This window comes from Sinocyclocheilus rhinocerous, unplaced genomic scaffold (assembly GCF_001515625.1).
Source record: "Sinocyclocheilus rhinocerous isolate Xijiao unplaced genomic scaffold, SAMN03320098_v1.1 scaffold1325, whole genome shotgun sequence".
Classification (NCBI taxonomy): Eukaryota; Metazoa; Chordata; class Actinopteri; order Cypriniformes; family Cyprinidae; genus Sinocyclocheilus; species Sinocyclocheilus rhinocerous.
Genome location: NW_015659004.1, coordinates 728401 through 752888, shown reverse-complemented (window position 1 = coordinate 752888; position 24488 = coordinate 728401). Strand labels below are relative to the sequence as shown.

Sequence of the window (24488 nt, the reverse complement as noted above, 5' to 3'; positions counted from 1 at the left end):
ATTATATTATATTATATTATATTATATTACACACTACAGTTCAAAGATTGAGGTCATTACATTTTTTAAAGAAATTATTACTTAATTATTTAACTTAATTATTTGCATAGTCAGCAAAGATACATTAAATTGATTAAAAAAATGACAGTGAAGACATTTATAATATTACAAAAGATGTGTTTCAAATAAATGCTGTTTTTTTTATTCATCAAGAAATCCTGAAAATAAACAGTTTCCACGGAAACATTAAACAGACTGTTTTCAACATTTATATTAATAATAAGAAATGTTTCTTGACCAGCAATTCAGCATATTGGAAAGATTTCTAATATTAAAAAGATAACAGTATTTTGCTTCAGTGTGTATAAGAGAATTCTTTCAGAAATACACATATAATATAATATAATATATAAAAAAATAGTAGTAATTTCAACAGCACCAAATAAGTCTTCAGTATTTTTTTTATTTACTTATGGATGAGTGAATGTTCAGCTGTGTGACACTAGATGGCAGTAGAGGCCACAAAGTGAGTCTATTGTGCTCCACAGTTCAAACATCCTCACTGAAGTAGAATGCCTCCCAGATGCTTGAAAATGAAGTGGAATACTAATGTCCATACTCTAAACAGCAAAATTATGAAAAATGAATTGTGATATAGTATGCAATTGACATTAGTCAGGGAAAATACTGTATCTAATGTGATGTAGCCTAAACAAAAACAAAGCTGTGGGACAGACATATAGAGTCTTGTTGAGTGGGTTGTCATTCGCATCACTGTTGAATATAATGCAGTGGTATGATATAATGAGGAAGATTACCAGACATTGCAGTGGAAGGTGGACTGGGATCGCCATAACCGAAACGATTGACTGTGATGACACGGAATTCATAGGCCACACCTGAGCGTAGGCGGTCCAGACTGATGGTGTACGAGAAGCTGCCAGGTGGGAGATGCTTGACAAACGTATCCCATAATCCTTCATCTGGAAATGCAGGATTTCAAAAGCAGGAGGGGGAGTAATTGGTTGCCACAGAGGAGACGAAAGGTGAAAAGAGGAAGGTTAATTGAGAATAAGCCTGGTATTGCAACACCATGTAATGCACGAGATGAAGAACTTATAATGAGGAAGTCAAGGGTAGATGTGAAGTCAGCAGACGGACTAGGAAGTGCTGCTTACCTGATGGACGAGTCTCAATGACATATCCTGTGACAGGTCCCGCCCCTTCTGCGCCCTCTGACCAATGAAGCGTCAAAGCTGATGCAGACTTTGTGACTGAGGTCTGCAAGGGCGAACCGGGGGAGCCTATGATATATAAGGCATATTATTCCTTTCTGAATAATCAATAACAGCACAAACCGCAGTTCCTAAAATGGTTCTGGCCATTTCTATCAATCATAACAGTTCAGACTGCAATACAGGCTTCAAAATTTAGGCTGATGGAAGGAAAATGATGAATTTTTTATAACTGAATAACTACTTTCTACTGCTTGCAACTAAGGATCTTAAGACAGGCAGCGCTGCTGTTCTAAAGTGGTTTAGACTGCATAAAGGTCACACTGAAGCTGTAGGGATATATCTTCTTCAAAACATGTTCTTTATTGGCCACTGTGACCTGACAACACTCACATTCAGTATACTGTTAACACACTTCATTTCCCACAAATCCTTTCACCTTTTAAATAAACTAGCTGATGGTAAATGTCATGTTTTAATTTACTTGTTCTCTTTAACACAAATACAGAATGTTTTCTTTCTCGATTTATTTTTCCTGTGCCAATGACTAATCATCAACCAAAATACTCATATCACTAGGAAAAATTCCCATAGTATTACCATAATATTTGGATATGTACCATGGTAAAATCATGGTATTTTTTAAGTACTTTTTTGAAGTCAAAAGTTTACTTATCTACGTAAACATTCAGTATTTTTTTTTATTTACACAATCAATGAAAACAATTATTATTACACACACACACACACACACACACACACACACATACTGTATATATACATACATTTGAAAATTAATTACATTTTGTTCTGTAAAGAAATTTGTTTTAAATACACTTGCTAGCTTACTTAAATTTTCAGGGGATGAGTGTGTGTGTGTGTGTGTATAAGTTAGCAAGTCAGTCAATCAATCTTTTTTTATTTTTATTTTATTTAAATTAGTGTTAAGTAGAAAGTTAACATTTTTATACTGGAAACTTGTTGGCTGCATTTGCCTTGCTACCTGGTCTTACTCATCAACAAACAAACATAGTACAGAAATTTATAAGTAAAAAATTAACCTATATTTTTATATTGGAAACTCATTTGCTGCATTTGATTTGCTATTTGGTCCTACTCATCCACTAATTAATTAATTTTAAAAATATATATATTTTTAAATTATTTATTTACTTTTTTGTGCAAAGAAATTCTGTAGAGACATGTCTTTATCTACAAAGCTACATTCAACCACTTACGGTCTTTAAGGTTACCAGAAACATACATTTACTCTAATGTGTTCACATTTTAGACTGGTAGCGTACCCTGGAGTACCATGTTAATACCATGGTATATGAATGAAACATTTAGTACCATGGAATATATGCTAGTGACACTGTATTGTTTGATCAAAATTCTGGCCAATTACACTAGAGCTCATACTCCTTCATATCCATACCGACCACTCAGAGTCCACCGTTCCTATATGAATCAACTGCACCTCATCTGAAGAACTTTTTAAACTGAAGGCGGCCTGTGTGAGGCCCAGCATCCCACCTCAATGAAGGCGCTGTGTCTTGAGAATGAACAGTTGCTCAAAGGCTACACGAAATCACATTCCTATTACAGTGCACTAATCAAACCATGAAGTTCACACAGCCCTATTTTAATTTCCATCTTCAACTAATTCTAAGAATTAAAATAATGAAATGCCATCTTCCTGGTAGGTCCCAGGTTTTAGAAAAGTGTTTTTTTTAGAAAAGCACTAGTTATATGCAGTCATTTCATATTCAACAATTAATTTAATCCAAAGAAAGCCTCCAGCGCTGGTGTCTGTAACTGCAGGGGATGTTTCTTTCTTCCCCAATTATTGTGGGATTTATTATGGAAGTATTATTATGCATTATTATTCATATTTACACATACCTTCCACTGGTCCTGCTGTGATATTGGCTTCCAGTTCGGGTCCGTAACTAATAGTTCTGGCTTGAACCTTGAAGCGATAGATCACACCCCTCATCAGGTCACGAACCTTCAGCCAGCGTTGCCAGTTCCCCTTGATCTCCACTGTAACTGTCTTACTGACACCTGTCAAAAGAAGGGATTTATGAATACTGAATAACATATACCTGTACTCAAAACTAAAAACATTTCATTCAAGACTCTTTTTTTGTTCATTTCAATTTGAATAATGATTTTACTGCATGTTTTCTCTTACTCTTCCTTATATCCTGCTCACCATGAACTGGTGCGGTGGGCTCATAGACCACTCTGTAGCCTTCCACCACTCCATTGGGCTGCAGAGGAGCTCCCCATGACACATTCAGGGAGCTTCCTGTCACCTCCGAAAACACCACGTGGCTGGGTGCTCCAGGAGCTTCGGAGAGAAAGATTGAGAGAAGTTAAAAATCTCAAAAACATTCTAGCATAGACCTCTTCTAAATATAAAGTATATACATAACAAAAAATCTGTGGTCAGTAAGATAAAAATTATTTTAATTAATTAATACTTTTTATTCAATAAGGATGCATTAAATTGATCAAAAAATGACAGTAAAGACATTAATAATTAAAGAATCCTGAAATCCAAAAATGTATTACAGTTTCTACAAAAATATTAAGCAGCATGTTTTTAACTTTGATAATAATAAGAAATGTTACTTGAGCACCAAATCCTGAAGGATCATGTGACACTGAAGACTGGAGTAATGGCTGCTGAAAATTTAACTTTGCCATAACCAGAATAAATCATATTCAAATATATTCAAATAGAAAACAGTTACTTTCAATTGTAAAATTTTTAATAATATTTTACTGTATTTTTGATCAAATAAATGCAGACTTGGTGAGCATAAGAGACTTCTTTCAAAACCGTTGCTTAAAGTCCCCATGAAATCAAAATGAAAGTTTTTTGGGTGTTAGTATCAATATTTTAGTCTTAAGGTTATCTATAAGGCAGTGTGCTCCAAAACAGTGACAAAATTCGCATTTAGAAGATATAAGCATTCAAAGCTTGCAGTTCGTCACTTCCGCCAAAACGGCTCAACGATTTTTTTGACGTCACATCGTACTTCAGCTTCTCATCAAACTTTCTGTCCAATCAAATGCTCTCTAGAATCTGAAGCGCTCGCCTCCTACACTATAAAATAGACGCTGAAGCCGCGGCTGAAATCGGTCACTTGTCCACAGAATTAGTATTTTCTGTACAGTGAATGGCACGTAGTGCACTATATAGGGGACAGGGAACGATTCAAACAGTGTAAATATGCTTTCCATTGAGGAAAAAAAGAAGTCTGGTTTCGCGCTGTGTCACGCTAACCACCGCACCGCACACACACTCTGCTCCGGTCCAGAGACACGATAGCACGGAGCGGATCACATGCGCGAGTCGGCGCAGACCACAAAATGTATCGGAGCTATTTGAATTCTACACAGAATGCTATATTTTATAGCAATATGGATGAGATTGTGGCTGACATACCCTGTCAAATGCGGCTTTACGGAGCTCAACGGCTCTAGCCCAAGCTGTGATATAAACGAACGCTATTGGCTATTTTAAAAAGGGGCGGGGCTGCTTGATATGTCCCGCCCTGTCTTCCTGTTTCAGTTAAAATGACGTCAACACATAGAGTAACGCTGCGTGTTTCTAAGCATTTCAGGGGACCTTTAAAGACTCTTAACTGGGGTTATAGCAACAACCTCCACATTTAGTTCCTTAATGGAAGCAGTAATAGTAGGATAATGACATGGTCTGATAATGTTTTGCACGTCTCGGATGGTTGGCTGGCACTCATGCGTCTGGATGAGCGTAACAGGATCTCAGTGGGACTCACCAGCCTGCAGGGTGCGTCCTTCACGGGCTGCACTGAGCGGTCCGTCCCCCGCCGTGTTAAATGCAGACAGTTGCACAAGGTAGTTGGTGTAGGATGTCAGGTTCTTCAGGTGCACGGATGTATCTGGAACAAACAAAACTAGCTCCTTCTCAGTCTCATTCTGCCTGTTCTTTTCCCAGTAATGGATCTGAGGGAAGAAGGGAATGACACATAGACATACTTAAAAGAATAGTTCACCCAAAAATAGTATATTTTGAAGATTTCAAGCAATTTCAATCATCAAAAAAGTGGAAGTAGTCTCTTATGCTCACCAAGGCTGCATTATTTTTTATCAAATAAATGCATATTGTGAAATATTATTACAATTTAAAATAAATACCTTTTATCTGAATATATTTTATAATGTAATGTATTCCTGTGATGGCAAAGTTCAATTTACTGCAGTCTTCAGTGTCACATGATCCTTCAGAAATCATTCTAATATGTTGATTTGGTGCTCAAGAAACATTTCTTCTTATTATCAATTCTAAAAACTATGCTGCTTAATATTTTTGTGGAAACCGTGATATATATTTTATCAAGATTTTCTAGTAAATAGAAAGTTCAAAAGAACAGCATTTATTTGAAATAGAAATATTTTCTAATATTATAATGGTTTACTGTCACTTCTGATCAATTTAATATGTTTTTGATGAATAAAAGTATTAATTTCTTTTTTTTTTATTATAATATATGTGCTATATTTTGGAAGTTTACTGCATTGTCCATTCATTAAGCAAATCATATGAATTCGGAACAACATGAGTGTGAGGAAATGATGACAAAATGTTCATTTTTGGGAAACTAATCCTTTAAATACACATACACACACTAAAATTAGACTTGAATGAAATATGTATATCCACGAATTGATACTTTGTGTGTTTGTGGACAGAACAGAAGGATTCATAACCAGTTCCTGTTCAAATCTCTATGAGAGACAGATGTACAGATGGCGTAAATAGGAAAACAATGGTGGAAGCTAATGCGGTGAAATCAACAGATGACAGTGAGATAAGGGAAGACAGACTGCAGATGAACGACAGTTTATTTATGTCGGTAAACAGATGGACTGCCTGACTGATTTTGGAAATACTTTTCATCAAATTCAGAGCTCACAACTGATTAAACAACTGAACATTATGTATTCATGCATTAAAATGATCAACCCAGAGTGTACAATGTGACAAACACAACGAGTGCATGGGAATTATGGGTCATTTCTATTGGTGTAAATATGCATTTGACAATTAAAAACACAGAATTTAATAAACAATTATAATTATTAATACCTAATGTCTTATGGCCATTCACACAGGATGCCTTCTTGCAGCTGCACTGCACTCTGCACTATTTATGTAAACATAAATCTTTGATCTTTGTAATGCATTTGATTGTTTTTTGTTTTGTTTTTTATCTTATGCCTTCCTAAAATATTTGTGAATTGTACGGATCATATTTTGTGTATGTATGTGGGTAAAAAAAAATTATCATCACCTTGTATCCATGAATATTTCCGTTTTGTGTTTCGACAGGTGGAGGCTGCCACTCTACATCCAGCTGACTAGAGGACACAGATTTCACCTGTATGTTCTGAGGAGCCACTGAAGGAGCTGTGAACACACACACACACACACACACACACAGAAATGTATGATTTTAAATAGAGCGACAAACAAATCAAACGTGCATGTGTCAACAGCGGACAGGATGAGACTACCACAGAGGGAAAACCATTTACTTCATAGACAACAGTATCTGTCTCATATAAAGGCCAAATGTCAAATGACATTTCTCTGTGGCACAATGGACAGTGACTAAACGGAAAGGAAAGAGGTTTAGTGATTTATTGACACACTGAAATGTGTAAAATATAATGTCTTATAAAACTTTAGCTTTTCATTCAAGAACAAGTTTTTGGTGTTCTCCTTTTTCTCTCATGTAGTCACTATTGTGGCGCTAAACTATTCAACAGAGTATGTGATTTATGCATTATATTTTGTTTGTTTTATTCAGCAAGGATACATTAAATTAATCAAAAGTGACTTTTATAATATTACAAAAGATATCTATTTCAAATAAATGCTGTTCTTTTGAACTTTATATTCATTAATGAATCCAGAAAAAAAATTATCAGTTTCCACAAAAATATTATACCATTGATAATAATATGAAATATTTCTTGAGCAGCCAATCAGCATATTACAATGATTTCTGAAGGATCATGTGACTAAATAGAGCGACAAACAAATCAAACGTGCATGTGTCAACAGCGGACAGGATGAGACTACCACAGAGGGAAAACCATTTACTTCATAGACAACAGTATCTGTCTCATATAAAGGCCAAATGTCAAATGACATTTCTCTGTGGCACAATGGACAGTGACTAAACGGAAAGGAAAGAGGTTTAGTGATTTATTGACACACTGAAATGTGTAAAATATAATGTCTTATAAAACTTTAGCTTTTCATTCAAGAACAAGTTTTTGGTGTTCTCCTTTTTCTCTCATGTAGTCACTATTGTGGCGCTAAACTATTCAACAGAGTATGTGATTTATGCATTATATTTTGTTTGTTTTATTCAGCAAGGATACATTAAATTAATCAAAAGTGACTTTTATAATATTACAAAAGATACCTATTTCAAATAAATGCTGTTCTTTTGAACTTTATATTCATTAATGAATCCAGAAAAAAAATTATCAGTTTCCACAAAAATATTATACCATTGATAATAATATGAAATATTTCTTGAGCAGCCAATCAGCATATTACAATGATTTCTGAAGGATCATGTGACACTGAAGACTGCAGTAATGATGCTGAAAATTCAGCTTTACCATCAAAGGAATAAATTACATTTGAAAATATATTAAAACAGATTTCAAATTTTAATAATATTTCATAATATGACTGTATTTACTGTATTTTTGAACAAATAAATGCAGCCTTGGTGGGCATAAATTAATAAAAATATGAAACCCTGTAAAATAGTGAAATATTTATTTATTATACCATTTTCATAATACATTAATGTAGCAACAATATTATTTATGAATTCATATTTATTTTTATAGTACATATTTGTACTAAGTTGCATAAATGCAACTTTCTGTACATAACTATAAGTCATTTCAATGTATAAGCACACTCCTCCCCAAGCACGTACACACATATATTATAGTTCATAGATCTGTTGCTTCATGTTATGGTCAGTTTGTGTTACTTTGGGCTGTATGTGTCAAATCCTCATTTCAGCTCATTCTACACTCCTATAATGAAAGATATGTAATTAAGATGGCCTTGTTGTCTTTATGTGTTAAAGTCATGCCAGAGGGATGCTATATTTAATGATGTGCCCCTTATTCGGATCTTTGGGAGAGGTCAGATGTGCAAACTAATCTGATTTGTGCACATGACTCATTTTTTAAATTAGCTTAGGTAATGGGCTTTCATAATGCTCTACATATCAGATGAGTTTACAATCAAATTTGGTTTGACATGTACTGCGACACACGTTCACATACAAACTCAGCCATATAGACTGAAGAGAGGTCATTTAGTCTTTTATACAGCATTCAGGAAAGCTCTAGTATATAGGGAGTATATAATTACAGCGATTCCTATCTATATTTACACAATGAGGTAAAGCATAGAACTTATATTTTGACACATTTCTGATGTCTGTTTACCTTCACTTAAGACATAACTGATTTTTTTCGTATTAATACCACGCCAGACAGCACATCGCTGGTGAAATTGATCTGCGCTGCATAGTGGAAACTGGTCTGTGACACATTATCAATAGGTCACGCAAATGGATCCATTGCGCGTTGTCTAATGGGTTGTGCAGATAATTGGTCAACATTGCACGATTCAAGTCTCACTTTTCTTTTCCATACAGCTCATAACTAGATAAAACAGGTTGTGTGACTTTGAGGAAGTATTGCATATAACATTCAATTATCACTTGTGTGCAAATGCATTCCTCGTTAACATTACCCAAGCGCTAAGTGCTCAGACCAGACCAAGTAAGTCTGATGATCAGATATTAGATTTAAAATCAAACAACTACACTTCAAAAAAAGCTCTCTGGGTTTCCCAAAGTTTGTGGTCCAAGTTTTAGAGCTGAGCCATAGCAGTGATCTTAATAAGGCATAAAAACATACCTGCTTCTCCCACAAACACCTCAACAGGTGCACTTGAAGGGCTCTCTCCAACAACATTAAATGCTGTCATGACAATCGTGTATCGTCTGTACTTGCTGAGCTCTGAAAAACACCAATAAAGATGAAGAAAAATAAGATGGAAGGTGCAGTCAAAGAGTTTTGAGGTACTAGTTTAGAGAAATGCAGAGAAAAAGACCCCAAAAATGTAAAACTAGGTGACGGAAGAGGGACATGGATATGAGATAAAGGGTGTGGAAATGAGGTGGAGAACGAAATAGATTTACATTTTTCCCCTTCCTCACAGCAAATAGTGACAGGACCAGAGGCAAAACAACAAAGCGCAAAGACTAGGGGAAGTGTTTGTTATAGCGGTAGAGGAGATCAGAGGATAGAACAGGGAGTTTGAAAGCCTTCGGGCTTGAATGTGACTCTGTTAACACTTCAAAGATTACAACTATTGAAACAACTCAGCAATTAAAATAATATAAAAATATACTTACGCGTTAATTCAAATTCTGTTAATGAAGGGCTGCTCACTGTCTTAAAAGTGCTCTTAGCTGTTTGAGTTGTGAAATAAACCCAGAGAGAGAGAGGAAAAAAGAATAAGAGAGAGAAATTACACAAGGGACATTGTTTAATATGCACAGAAGACAAAACAGTCAGCTGAAACAGAAAGTAGCGCAACATGGACAAAATATATTTATAACGGGAAAAAATATATATTAGCAATATGGTACCATTATGAAAAACAACACATTTCACCTAGTAACAAAAAATCTAATTCAAAACATTAATTTCAGTTATAAAGAAAAATTCTAGCTGTGAAGGGAAAAGCAGAGAGAGAGAGAGAGAGAGAGAGAGAGAGAGAGAGAGAGAGACAGAGAGACAGACAGACAGAGAGACAGAGAGACAGAGAGACAGACAGACAGAGAGAGAGACAGAGAGACAGAGAGACAGACAGACAGAGAGACAGTAACAAAAAATCTAATTCAAAACATTAATTTCAGTTATAAAAAAAAATTCTAGCTGTGAAGGGAAAAGCAGAGAGAGAGAGAGAGAGAGAGAGACAGAGAGACAGAGAGAGAGACAGACAGAGAGACAGAGACAGAGAGACAGACAGACAGAGAGACAGAGAGACAGACAGACAGACAGACAGATAGATAGATAGATAGATAGATAAACTGAATGATAGACAGATTGATAGATAGAACGACGGACAAACAGTTAGACAAAACTACAGACAATCAGACAGACAGACTAACCTCTGAACTCCGGACTGATTGTTGATTGGTTGGTTGCTGTCATTGGCTCATCTGGACTGTTTTCACGTGGAAGTTCCCGGTAATACACACGATATCCCACAAGAATCCCATTGACAGTTCCCTCTGCAGGCGGCTGCAGACACAGATACATATCGAGTGTCAGTCAGTCTCCAAGTAGCAAACTGCCGTTTAATTACTCCATTTAACTCAGGCTAGGAAATATTCACCTGACTTTTCAGCATATGACCTGTGATGCTACTTAATGAAAGAATGTTAAAGACAGTGCCTATGCTGTCTGCTGCCGGCTAATTAGCAGTTAGAGACGGTGACAGAAAGTAATTACTGCACAATGCACGTCAGCCCAGGAGATAGCACAGATCAACAGAGGACAAGTTAGCTGAGACCACAGGTCAGTAAAGGCCTGATCTGGTTGTTCTTACTCTGACTCAATCTAACATGCGTTCTCACTCTCCTATTCTATTATGGACGTGTCTTATTTAGTATGTGATCAGTGTTATAGGCAAAGTTAATTAAGATGGGGTCAAAACAGGCCAGCTTTGTAAATGTATCCGTATGTGTGTGAATAGATAGAGGAGGTACGTGAAATGACTGCTAACTAATTAGAGGGTAAAGAGTAAGGCTAAGAACCTGCTTGCCAAACATAATTAACATTGAGAGGTGCAGCGGAATACTTTGCACACAAGTCTGCTATTAAACGTTGTTGGACAATTTGAACCCCTGAACCTTCAGTTAAATGGAAAGACAGGAAAAGTTCCTGTGACACCTACTCATGCCAAAGCTGTTTCAAAACTTAGTGGGCATTGTAAGCATCACAGGCGTGCTCTCCACATGAGGACTCTTCCAACATTTAGACAATGTTTTGATGATAAGGCAATCCCATAGCACACTGCAACAAGGTTTACGGTTAAAAAATTTGGGCTGGTAAAGATGTTTTTGAAAAAAAGTCTTGTTAACTCTTTGTTTTACAGTGTTTTACCTGCCACTGGACAATCACAGATGTTGTGGTTGAAGGTTTGATGTTCAAAATGACAGGCGCTTCATCTGGCACTATAATACACAGACAAACACATTCAATCAATTCATGAATCAATTAATGAATCAATTAATGAATCAATAAATCTATCTATCTATCTATCTATCTATCTATCGTCTGTCTGTCTGTCTGTCTGTCTATCTATCTATCTATTTTATGAACATTATTTTGAGAATTTTTTGATGAGAAAATGTAGATAGAATGACAAGCTTCCATTTGTCTATCCACTATTCTATCTACGTTTTCTCCTCCAAATACTAAAAAAAAAATTACTATCTACTCAGATGCTTTCTCAAATACTCAGATCCAAAAAGCACTCTAAAAAATTATAATTCACTTTGCACAACACACAGAATCTAGTATTACCGTCCTGCAGAGTGGTAACTGGCTCAGTTTCTTTGCTGAAGGCACTGTCTCCCACATCATTTGTGGCCATCATTCTAAATTTGTAAGAGGTGTATGGCTTCAGCCTACAAGAAAAGAGATGCATTTCAACTCACACACTAGATCATTCTCAAGTACCAACAGGAACCATAAGTGATGCATTTTTAGACTTCTTTTGAGAAAATCAGAGACAGACTCTCTTGCTACAAAAGGTAAGCTATCATACAAATGCATTTATAAATATAGTCATAAGAACACATCCCAATCTGTTGAGTAGACATGTCTGCTCAACCCACAATGTCTTGCTCAAGTGCTTGAACAGATACCAAACACTTGAATATTTCTTGAGATTTTCATGTTTATAAGAATGGCTCATTATTCATTTATAATTAGTTAATATTAGGCAACTGTACAGATTTGTTATTGCTTTTCAAACTTTGAGGGGACGTGGGAAGGGGACACAGGGTTGTGGGTAATGTATATCAAAGTGGGCCATCAGGGAAACTTTGAGTCTGTGTGTGTGAAGTGAGCAATTAGGGATTTGAGAATCAGGACTCTGAGGGTGCTTGTGTCGTTGTGAGTGTTTACGTGTGTGTGTGTGTGTGTGTGTGTGTGTGTATGTGAGTGTGTGTTCATAATTAGGGTGTTGAAGATGAGGACTGTTAGTGGCATTTCTGTTTTAATAGCTGGAGGCATTTACTCCTCTGAGAATCAAGATGGTTTGAACACAAACATCCTCTTGGTTTAAAACACTCGGTTCATGCAATTACGAAAAATGCGTGTGTGACAGAGAAAGAAAGAAATCGAGACAACTGAAGCAAAGCACTGTAGCAGCATATACACAAACTATACAGGAAATAAATGGTTGAATAGGCAAGTATCAGTAGGGACATTTACATTGCTGTACAAAGTATGGAAAAATTCAGAATGTAATAATCGACTCTCTGAAATGAAATGAAGCAGGAAATGAAGTGGTCCTTTACTGTGGTCCATAAAATAAAAGTTGATTTATTAAATATGATGAAATATATCATTCAAAAGGTTTGGGATCAGTGAGATTCGGTAAAATGTATATTTTAAATAAATGCTGTTCTTTTAATATTTCAATTCATCCAAAAATCCTGAAAAAAGGATTCCAAAAAATATTAAGCAGCACTGTTTTTAACACTGATATGAAATTTATTTCAACACCAAATTAGCATAATAAATTTATTTCTGAAAGATCATGTGACACTGAAGACTGTAAAATTCAGCTTTGCCATGCCAAGAATATTTTAACATTTAAAATTAGAATGTAAAATATTAAAAATTTTGTATAATATTTCTGAGTGTTTCTGTTTCTATTTACTGTACTTTTGATTAAACAAATGCAGCCTGAGTGTGTGTGAAAGACTTCTTTTAAATATCCTAGAGGCTCCAAACGTTTGTAATATACAATATAACGGTAATGTACATACATTCAATTACATTAAATACAAACTGAAATTCATATTCAAATTTCAAAATTCAATTCAGCCATTGTCTGCATTCTCAAATCAGCATACAGTGTATAGTAGCAGTGCAAACTACTGTATATATTGCAGAACTAGTGAGGGTAGTACAGTTGTACTCCAAGCATAGTGATTGTTTTTTGTGATTCCGGTACACAGTAAATACATTTACATTTATTCTGGCTCTGTGCCACATTAAATAGTCTGTGCAAATGCACTTTTGCGTGTTATCCATGGTGCTTCAGACTCATCTTCTGTGCCTCCTTTGCAGTCAGAAGATGGCTTACGATGAGTCACTGAATGTCAGTGAAAGGCATATGTGGGTAATTAAAAGGACAGGAATGTAGGTTGTGGGTAATCGAGTGGTACTGAATGCAGAAATGCTCCCATGGTTCCATTACAAAACAGGTTGAGATAGATGGTGTTATGGGGAGGCAAGTCCTTTAGCTCGATATATTTTTCCCCTTAATGCAAGTGGACATTTAGAGACGTGAACGAAGATGACAGCATGAATCACACAGGTGATGATGAGAAGAACGAACAGGCAGGGTGAAAGAATATGAGCTAGTGCTGCAGTTCTGGAGGATGGAGAGCAGAAAACAGGTTAGTGAGCGGATGGAGCTGAATGGATGTGTGATTAGACCCGATGGTCAGTCTGATTATGATTGCACTCTCTCTCCCTCTCCCTCTCACTCTTGCTCTGTCTGACGATTTCATTCTCTTTTTTATTCTTAATGATGTCTCATCAGTGTCACTGCATGTCAATAATATAAAATGCCCTACATGTTTTGTGTAATTTCACTCTTTTAGTTTGAAGAGCTTTATTTGATTAAGTCCAATAGAGGTTGTTTCAATTTGAACCCTTTTCATTCTCACCCTGACTCTTTCACCCAGTAGCCATACTGTGGGATAAAGTGATGGAATCAATACCATGGGACTAAATCGTTATTATAATTGTGTTATTTACATAGCTCAGAGAATCGCATTGTGCATATCCCAAAAAATTCAATAACATTTTGATGGTACGTTTCTAACAAAAAAATGTTATTGCGATGGTACCATGCCGCAAATAAAAAATTAATTGCACATGTCCAGAAAAATGCACCTGCCCCCCCCCTATAACTGCTGTATGCACATGTCCCCCCAAAACCTATAGTATTAATGTGATAAAAAAAACAATGCCATGCTACTGCTATGGTGTACGTAAAACCAAAAACAAAAACAAACAAAACAAAAACAAAACAAAACAGTCTGGAAAAAATGGCAAAAAAACAAAGTACCATGGTACATGTCCTAAAAAAACAACACATACTGTCTGTATGTAAACAAAAAACAAAACATGCCGTTACCTATGCAGCTATGTTCAAAAACAAAACAAAAAGCATGGTGCTAATATGGTCCAAAAACATGGCATTACCCTTTCAATCATGTCCAAAAAAATGATTTTGTTACTTCCTTGTTGTGCAATAGAAAAGATTTGCTTACTGAATTATAGCTTCAATTATTTCCACGTCTGCATATCCCAAACTTACAACGAGCTCAAGCGTACCTCCATTCTGTGTATTTTAATGTCTTCTGTCTGTCAGAGCTAAAGCACATTATGCTATAAATAGTGACTGTTCTTGTACCAGCCGTTGGCCGCACAGGCAGTTATGACTAATCAGAGAGAGATATGTGCGCGTGTGTTACCTATCCACCTCCCAGGAGGTGTTATTATGACCGATGGAGGATGTGTGGGTCTTCCACTCGCCGTCTGGCAGCTCTAATGCCTGGAGGGTGAAGTAGCGCACTGGGGAAGAGCCGTCTCCCCCCGTCGTCCAATAAAGTCGCAGCTTATGAGACTCCACCCCTTTCTGAGGCACGGTGAGTCGCCAAGGGTGCTGTGGCCGCTCTGTGAGACATGTGTAATGAGTCACTGCTGGGCATATGCATGTGTCACAGACCCGGCTCGCGGCTAATTTTGTGCTCGAGTTTAAATGCAGTCAGCTCCGAAGGGCCACATGCTGTTTTGACAGTATGCTTTATCAGCTGACATTCGACTCAGACAAACTGACTCCATGAAACATGAGCGTTTCAGTGAGTTTTTAGCCTTAGTCACATCCAATTTGTCACTGTTAATGTAAATAAGTCTACAGTAGCCTAAGTAGTGAACAATTTGATAACAACACAATCGAACATTAAGCCTTCAAATATACCTCTTTTTTCTGTCGTTATGACGATGGCCTCCTCCGGGGGTCCCCAGCCCTTTTGAGTGCGCGCTGTGATTTGGAAAACATACGCCGATTCTGGAATCAGTCCTGTCACTGTGAATTGACGCGCGTTGGATCCCACCTCAACCGTGGTAAACTTGTTGGGGTCGTTGATATCCAAACGGTAAGAAATTTGATAACCTGCAGTAACAAAGTCATAATTACATCAGAACTGCTGGAGTACATTGTTTAACTCTTTGCACTGTCACTGTTATTATTAAATGATTATGCATACATTAATATAAAAATGAATAAAAATAATCATAATCATCATCATTAATAATTATCATAATTAATAATAATAATTACATTATTTCTATAAATAATTTATAATAATTTATAATTACTATATAATTTTTATAATTATTGTTTTTATTATCATCATTTAAATATGCAGAAACGCAAAAGAGAACTGATGGGAAATGCTTTATGATGTTGTTTTTGTGTTTTTGGAGCTTGATAGCAACCATTCTCACAGACTTTCAATGTATGGAAAAGAACTATTAATATTCCACACAGCCATATCAAACAAACCACACAACTCATTTCAAATCAGCTCACAACAATCCATCTGGTGTGTATCATTACAACGGTCTAAACATATGAGGCGTCACATTTTTAAATACGTAAGGTCATTATACAAGTTCGCAACAGCAGCCTTCCTTCAAAAGAGTTAATAATCCTCTTCTAACTGCAGACAAGGCTAATTTAATTTTAATGCAGATGCTAAGACCAAAGTGTCCCATGAAAGATCTCCACAGTCTGAGAGCATGCTTTAACCTGGAAGCGTTTATTACAGCTGCAAGGAGGTGCTGGAGAGATTGAGAGAGTTAAGTGCCTTGTAAACGGGGGAATCTATAGAATGGCCGAGAGAGACGTTCTTATCTCTGTCACATGGGGAGTTTGGTGTTAGCGCGCTCCGTTTGGAGGATTAGCATAACGCTACAGAGCTGAGGCTGGTTTTAATTCAATGTTTTTTTCCCCTTTGCCTTGTCTTCTCAGATTCTTATTCACCCTTTCTTTCCTTTTCTCTCTTCCCCTCTCCGAACGCACAGCTCGCTAAGATCCTCCTTTATTAAGAGGCCATCGCTAACCCAACCCAAAAAGCCCAGAGGGGCCTATGCAAAATCCTCTGCTTTTCCCGCTTGTTCCTGAGCTCTCTCTTTTGATGGTTTTTCTTTTTCATTTTTTTTTCTTCATTTTTGTGTTACGCTAGAGGCAGAAATCAACTTGAACACTTTTTTCCTCCTTTTCTTTGCTGTTTCAGAGTAGCTTTTGCCCTGGAAATGGAGAGGAGGAGGCAAAAGGACAAAAAATGGCCAACAATCAACTGTTCAGGCTTTGTATTTTCCCTCATCTATCATGGTAGAGCTGTGACCCATGCCAGGTGGTTCGGTACTCATTTTTTAATGTCTGGGTTGCCGTGGTGAGAGCAGTAGGCCGTGTAATTGGTCGGATGGTCGCCCCCTCGGTCAGGCACATTTTATTTGTGCGCCCTGTTACCACAGCAATCACTGATCCCTAACCACAGGACACATTACAGCGGACACTCAACGCTATAAGAGAAGGAGAGCAGGAGAGACCATTACAAAAAAAAGCATGGTGCAACCATAAATACCATGTTTTTGGGACACTTTCATGGTGGTACCAGTCATATTCTATGCGGTAAATTAAGGTACCATTTAAATATAATGGTGCAGTAATATGGTAACAAATAAAAGTATACATTTGATATTAAGATGTTGTTTGTTTGTCATTAATACACAATGAATTTTTTGTGTGTATGTAAATGAAATAAATATACACTACGTTTCAAAAGTTTAGGGTTGGGATGATTTTTTTTAATGTTTCTGAGAAGTCACCAAGGCTTCATTTATTTGATGAAAAATACAGTAAAAACTGTAATACTGTGAAATATTATCACAACTTAAAAGAACTGTTTTCTATTTTAATAGAGTTTAAAATGTAATTTATTCCTGTGATGCAAAGCTACATTTTCAGCATCATTTCTCTAGTCACATGATCCTTCAGAAATCATTCTAATATGCTGATTTGGTGCCCAAGAAACAGTTCTTATTATTATAAATTGAAAACTGTTGTGCTTCTGAAGATTTTTGTGGGAACTGTGACACATTTGTTTTCAGGATTCATTGATGTTGAAAAATTGAAAAGAACAGCGTTTGTTTGAAATGGAAATCTTTTGTAACATTATAAATGTGACCCTGGAGCACAAGACCAGTCTTAAGTCGCTGGGGTATATTTGTAGCAATAGCCAAAAATACACTGTATGGGTCAAAATTATCGATTTTTCTTTTATGCCAAAAATCATTAGGATATTAAGTAAAGATCATGTTCCATGAAGATATTTTGTAAATTTCCTACTGTAAATATATCAAAACTTAATTTTTGATTACTAATATGCATTGCTAAGAACTACACTTGGACAACTTTAACGGCGATTTTCTCAATATTTAGATTTTGTTTGCACCCTCAGATTCCAGATTTTCAAATAGTCGTATCTCGGCCAAATATCTAACAAACCTATCCTAACAAACCATACATTAATGGAAAGCTTATTTATTCAGCTTTCAGATGATGTAAAAATGCTCAATTTCAAAATCATTCTAATATGCTGATTTGGTGCCCAAGAAACAGTTCTTATTATTATAAATTGAAAACTGTTGTGCTTCTGAAGATTTTTGTGGGAACTGTGACACATTTGTTTTCAGGATTCATTGATGTTGAAAAGTTGAAAAGAACAGCGTTTGTTTGAAATGGAAATCTTTTGTAACATTATAAATGTGACCCTGGACCACAAAACCAGTCTTAAGTCGCTGGGGTATATTTGTAGCAATAGCCAAAAATACACTGTATGGGTCAAAATTATCGATTTTTCTTTTATGCCAAAAATCATTAGGATATTAAGTAAAGATCATGTTCCATGAAGATATTTTGTAAATTTCCTACCGTATACATCAAAACTGATTTTTTGATTAGTAATATGCATTGCTTAGAAAATCATTTGAACAACTTTAAAGGCAATTTTCTCAATATTTTTTTTTTGCACCCTCAGATTCCAGATTTCCAAATATTGTCCTATCCTAACAAACCATACATCAATGGAAAGCTTTTTACATCTTAGCTTTCAGATTATGTATAAATCTCAATTTCAAAAAATGGACCCTTATGACTGGTTTTGTGGTCCTGGGTCACAAATGTCTTTTCTGTCACTTTTCACCAATTTAATACATTCTTGCTGAATAATAGTATGAATTTCTATCAAAAAGCTTACTTTTTTATGTATATAAGCACATATAAATGAGTTTTTGAACAGCATTTTGTCTTTACAGAAATTGCAGTATTTCCTAGTTTTGCTATAGTTCTTTTTATTGTAAATGTATCTGGCTTCACTTTAATTGAGATCCTCATTGTTTTAAAAGTGATACATATGGCTATGATTTAAAAAAAGCATACAATAAAACTGCCCTCTAAATATCTTCAATGTATTTATCTACTTTTTATACCTTTCAGTGCCTTGCAGTATGCTAAAAAGATTAGCTTGACTTGACTATAGTTAAAGTAGTTTCCCCAAACATGAGCAACACAATGAAGTCTCTGAAGGAGGACAGCGATCCAACAAAAGCAAGCAGTATGTCACACTGCCAATATCTCATTAATACACGTGGAGTTGCGTACACAGCTACTGCTTAAGCTGTATCTGTTTTTACAAAGCAACAAAGAGATTAAAGGTAGGCATTTTTTTCCCGAATGTTAAAATACTTTCTCCTATCCCAGCTTAAGGGATTAGCTCATCATTTTCTCACCCTCATATCACTCCAAACTTTTATGAGTTTCTTTCTGTGGAATGTGAAACATTTTTGAATAACGTACCTGTCGCTTTTTCCAAGCAATTACTGTACAATGTATGGAGAGCTTGTGGTGCAAAATGGACGTTGTGCACTGTAAAAGTATCATAAAAGCAATCCATAAGACTCTGCACTATATTACCTGATGTGTTCCACTGAAGGGAAAAAAAACTTGTTTGAACATCCAGACCAGCCTGACACACTAACATTGGCTCAATTAGTTTGATGTTGGACTACTATGTCTGTTTATCCATGGCATACGAGGTGGTGTTTGGGGAGCTAGTAATTATATTTGTATCCATATACAAATCAAGGCAAGGATAAGACAAAGAGAAATAGACATGAGAGAGATAGACAGAAGCCTTACAGAGAACAAGAGAGATGAATAAAAGAGAATGATAATGTGTGAGAGAGATACTGACAAAGAGAGAAATAGAGAAATTAAACGCCAGAGCAAAAAGAGACACCAGAGGGACCTCAATCCACCGATCAATATTCACCAACAGGCTCTTGCTTTCAATACGTTACCACTGAAACCCAATTAAGAGCTAGAATAAAAGTTACACTGCAGTAAAGCAACAGTAGCATATCCAGTGCTGTATGACGTTTTGCATACAAATTGATCCAATCAGCAGAGAGCTCTGTGTGCGTGTGTGTGGAGAAAAGAGACAGAAGGCAAGAGATCATCCGAGGTAAAGAGGCTTCACATTTCTATCACTATTAAGGGATTATATGATCCATCACGGGTGGTTAAGTGTCCATAATCCAGTCATCTATAGCTGCGCGTCAGTGTCTGTACGGCCCATAATCTTGATAACGGCAAAACTGAGGCGGTTTAATCTCAATACACGGTTGAAATCCCAATACAGAAAATCTCATAACACACACACACGTACATAATGACCCCAATGCAATACACAGCATGTCCTTGCAATAATAACATTTCAAATGGCCCAGGGTGCAATGGGATCAAACAGACCTTCTTTAAGGCCTCAAATTGCATTTTTACTGGAGATGAAGATTACATTCTTGAGGCCTTTACAAGGATATGAGTTATAACATCTGTAAATACATAAATACAAAAGAGTTAATGTTATTAATTTAGTTGTAATTTAGCTAAATTCCTATATTTTAGGAAAACTATACACTGAAATGCCTAGTTCTTACATGAAACTCTAGATGGCGCAGGCTGATGGGTCTTAACGTAACTGATGATATTCACAGCGTTAAACGACTTGGCACAAGCTGATTGGTTCATGTTGCATACGCAGCCAATGAGCTTGCTGCTTTACATTGAAATGGCTGATTAGCATCCACTTGAGCATTTTGCGGCACGCTTTCAGTTCCTCTGAAACCCTCCACCTTTCCCAGCTCCACCTGTATAGATCTGCTAGGAGTTATTTTATATGCTATTTGTGCAGGAGCAGTATGTCTTAAATACTCACAGCACCGTATCGCCGTATGCATCGGCAGTAGCAAGTTCCTGTACTTGCTTGCAGCAGCAGCAATAATCTACAACTACAGCAATAACCAACAGCAGCAGCAATTCAGCAGCAGCAGCAGCGTAGCAGATCTATTCCGCCAAGACCAAATACATTAACATTTTCATATCCATTACCATGCTAAAATCTTCAGAGAATTGTCATGATAGAAAGAAGCTAAATCTCCCAAAATGTCCCTTTGGAATGTTTCCATTTATGTTTATTTCTTTACTGATATGTCAATTAAATCCAACTGTTTTCAACATTGATAATACAAATGTTTCTTGAGCACCAAATCAATCAAATCAATGATTTCTGAGGGCTCACAGGAATAAATTGCATTTTAAAATACTTTCAAATAAATTATTTAAAATATATAAATTACATTTTAAATTAAAAAAGATATATTAATTTGTAAAAATATTTTACAATATTATGGTTTACTGTATTTTTGATTAAATGTTGAACAAATAAAATAAAATAAAATAAAATAAAATGCCAATCCCAAACATTTGAACAGTAGTGTATATATGGAAGTAGTAAAAAAACAGAAGACAAATTTATTACTAAGCAAAATAAATTACAGATTAAAATGCTTAAAGGTGCACTAAGCATTTTTGAAAAACGCTTTTGACCAACAGCGTCGGACCGAGTCCCAGAACACACTTGTAGCCAATCAGCAGTAAGGGGGCGTGTCTTGCAATGATAGAGAGAAGAGAGCGCTCAATTTGAGTGCACAGGACGGATATTAGCAGATCGACTATAGATAGAGAGATGGCAGATAAAAAAAGAGGAAAATATCAGAGAAACAAAACATTACAAAGAAGGGTTACGATCAGGCAAGAGGTATGACCCGCGTAAATATCGGAGCAGCTTTCCAGCGGTGGAGAGAACTCAAGGAGGCAAGGCAAGTTTATTTATATAGCATATTTCGTACACAATGGTAATTCAAAGTGCTTTACTTTGTTTTTATTTTATTTGTTTTTATTTGATTTGATTATTTAAAAGAAAGTAAAATAATCATTAAAAAAAGGAGTGGGAAGGCCTTGAATCGGACGCAGAGGTTGCGTTGTTTCTTCTTGATATGCGAGTATCGTTGATTTTAATTAGTTTCACACAACTTATCCGTGTTGGCTTTTGTTTGAATATGCTTGTGTGTCATCTTCACTTGTTTCCGCGATCGTCGTTGCCATGGTTGCGTACGTACATGTGGGGCTGAGATTTCAAAATAGGGGCGAGGTCCTGTTGGGGTATGGGCCTGTTTGTTTTGGTGCTTTCAAATATCAACATCGTTTGGCAAAAATCACTTAGTGCACCTTTAAATCATTTTACATTTGCATTTTTATCATTAACATATTATATTAAATCCATTAGTTATTACATTTTCTATGTAGAAAGGTTTTCTTTTAGGGTTAATTATTACAATTTGCTTTATTTAAAAACAACAGAAGTCTGTGATATGTTTTCATTTATATGGCTAGGTAAATGTGTGTGTGTGTGGTTGTGTAGCGTTTATGTTCTCTTACCCATAATGATGCCGTTTGGCTCCGAGGGAGGTTGCCAGACAACCCTGACAGACGTGAGACGCACCTCTGGAAACACCAACCTGACAGGTGGACCAGGAACTGGAGAGAAGAGAGGGAGGGAAAGAGGGAGAGAGGATACATGCATTTAAAACGGATTACTGTAGCATACATTCTGATTTCTTGTAATGTAGCACATATTTCAAACACTTCAAAACATCTGTTTGTGGGGCCAAGCTTTTATCTCGGCCACGATAAATATGACATTTTAATCTCTTCTCACACACACACAAAGTCTCCCTGTAAACTTCTAATTCCTTAAATCCATAAATTTAAATATTAGTGTTTCATAATCCCTCATCAAACACATTTAACTCTGCCAGTGGACACTAGGCCAACAGCACTGGTAATCCACTAGTTCTGATATGTGTGTGTGTGTGTGTGTTTATCATTAACATATTATATTAAATCCATTAGTTATTACATTTTCTATGTAGAAAGGTTTTCTTTTAGGGTTAATTATTATAATTTGCTTTATTTAAAAACAACAGAAGTCTGTGATATGTTTTCATTTATATGGCTAGGTAAATGTGTGTGTGTGTGGTTGTGTAGCGTTTATGTTCTCTTACCCATAATGATGCCGTTTGGCTCCGAGGGAGGTTGCCAGACAACCCTGACAGACGTGAGACGCACCTCTGGAAACACCAACCTGACAGGTGGACCAGGAACTGGAGAGAAGAGAGGGAGGGAAAGAGGGAGAGAGGATACATGCATTTAAAATGGATTACTGTAGCATACATTCTGATTTCTTGTAATGTAGCACATATTTCAAACACTTCAAAACATCTGTTTGTGGGGCCAAGCTTTTATCTCGGCCACGATAAATATGACATTTTAATCTCTTCTCACACACACACAAAGTCTCCCTGTAAACTTCTAATTCCTTAAATCCATAAATTTAAATATTAGTGTTTCATAATCCCTCATCAAACACATTTAACTCTGCCAGTGGACACTAGGCCAACAGCGCTGGTAATCCACTACTTATGATATGTGTGTGTGTGTGTGTAAGTGTGAGTCAGTGTGTGTAGAGAAGAATCACATAGACATTCCAGTATCTGGTATCCCTGTACATTTCCAAATGAATGTTGCTCCATTGAGCCGATTAAGAAAAATGACAGAAAGAGGGCATTTGTCATTCCGCTGGCAAGACTCCACAGTCCACATATGAACACACTCGCTCATTTCAAAGGGAACGATGGCAGCTTACTTCCCCTTGCCGAGGAAATATATTGCATACATGCGAGTACATATTTCTGAGAGAAACTTTCCGAAGGAAATTTTATTGCTCAGAGGTTGCTCTTTCATAGCTCAGGAGACTTAATGAGGTTCCCACTTGGTTGAGTCTCATGAAAACTGTCAGATAATGCCTGTGTCATATTTCACTTCAGATTTAAAAGAAGTCTATTTTTTTCATTATGACATATAGCTTCATGATAACTAAGCACATTTTCCCTCCAAATTCTCATTACCATAATCTGAAAAACATCTCATTCTCATTACTGCAATGCGAAAAATAATGGCATTTAAATTTAATAATATATATATATTTTTTAATATAGAAATACTTAGTGTAGTAAATATACAAAATAATGTTTAATCCATAGTACTGAACATTCGCTGAACTTTTAATAATTACAAAAAATGAAAATAAAATAAAATAAATTATAAATAATTACAAAACATAATTTGTTTATATAATCAATGATTAGAAATACAATAATAATTCTTAATAATTTAAGATATTCTTAATTACATTTTTTATAAAAATGGGTGATTGATTTTATTTAATACAACAAAAATTGTATTATGGCCTGTCACAGTACTGAGAATATAATTATAAATAAAGTAATTGTGTCTAT

General features: G+C 36.0%; 1 protein-coding gene across 1 annotated transcript in view; it reads right to left on the bottom strand.

Moving 5' to 3' along the window:
- The window catches only part of LOC107723157 (protein sidekick-1-like), a 214505-nt gene that overhangs the window by 8954 nt on the left and 181063 nt on the right, over positions 1-24488 (bottom strand). Inside the window, exons 28-41 of the mRNA XM_016531683.1 lie at positions 23196-23294; positions 15643-15837; positions 15137-15338; positions 11940-12043; positions 11517-11587; positions 10520-10652; positions 9758-9814; positions 9258-9359; positions 6584-6699; positions 5048-5234; positions 3454-3591; positions 3141-3302; positions 1179-1304; positions 819-983 (exon numbers count right to left, since the gene is read on the bottom strand). Of these exons, the coding sequence (XP_016387169.1) occupies positions 819-983; positions 1179-1304; positions 3141-3302; positions 3454-3591; positions 5048-5234; positions 6584-6699; positions 9258-9359; positions 9758-9814; positions 10520-10652; positions 11517-11587; positions 11940-12043; positions 15137-15338; positions 15643-15837; positions 23196-23294 (1857 nt within the window). The remainder of the gene's footprint in view (positions 1-818; positions 984-1178; positions 1305-3140; positions 3303-3453; positions 3592-5047; positions 5235-6583; positions 6700-9257; positions 9360-9757; positions 9815-10519; positions 10653-11516; positions 11588-11939; positions 12044-15136; positions 15339-15642; positions 15838-23195; positions 23295-24488) is intronic.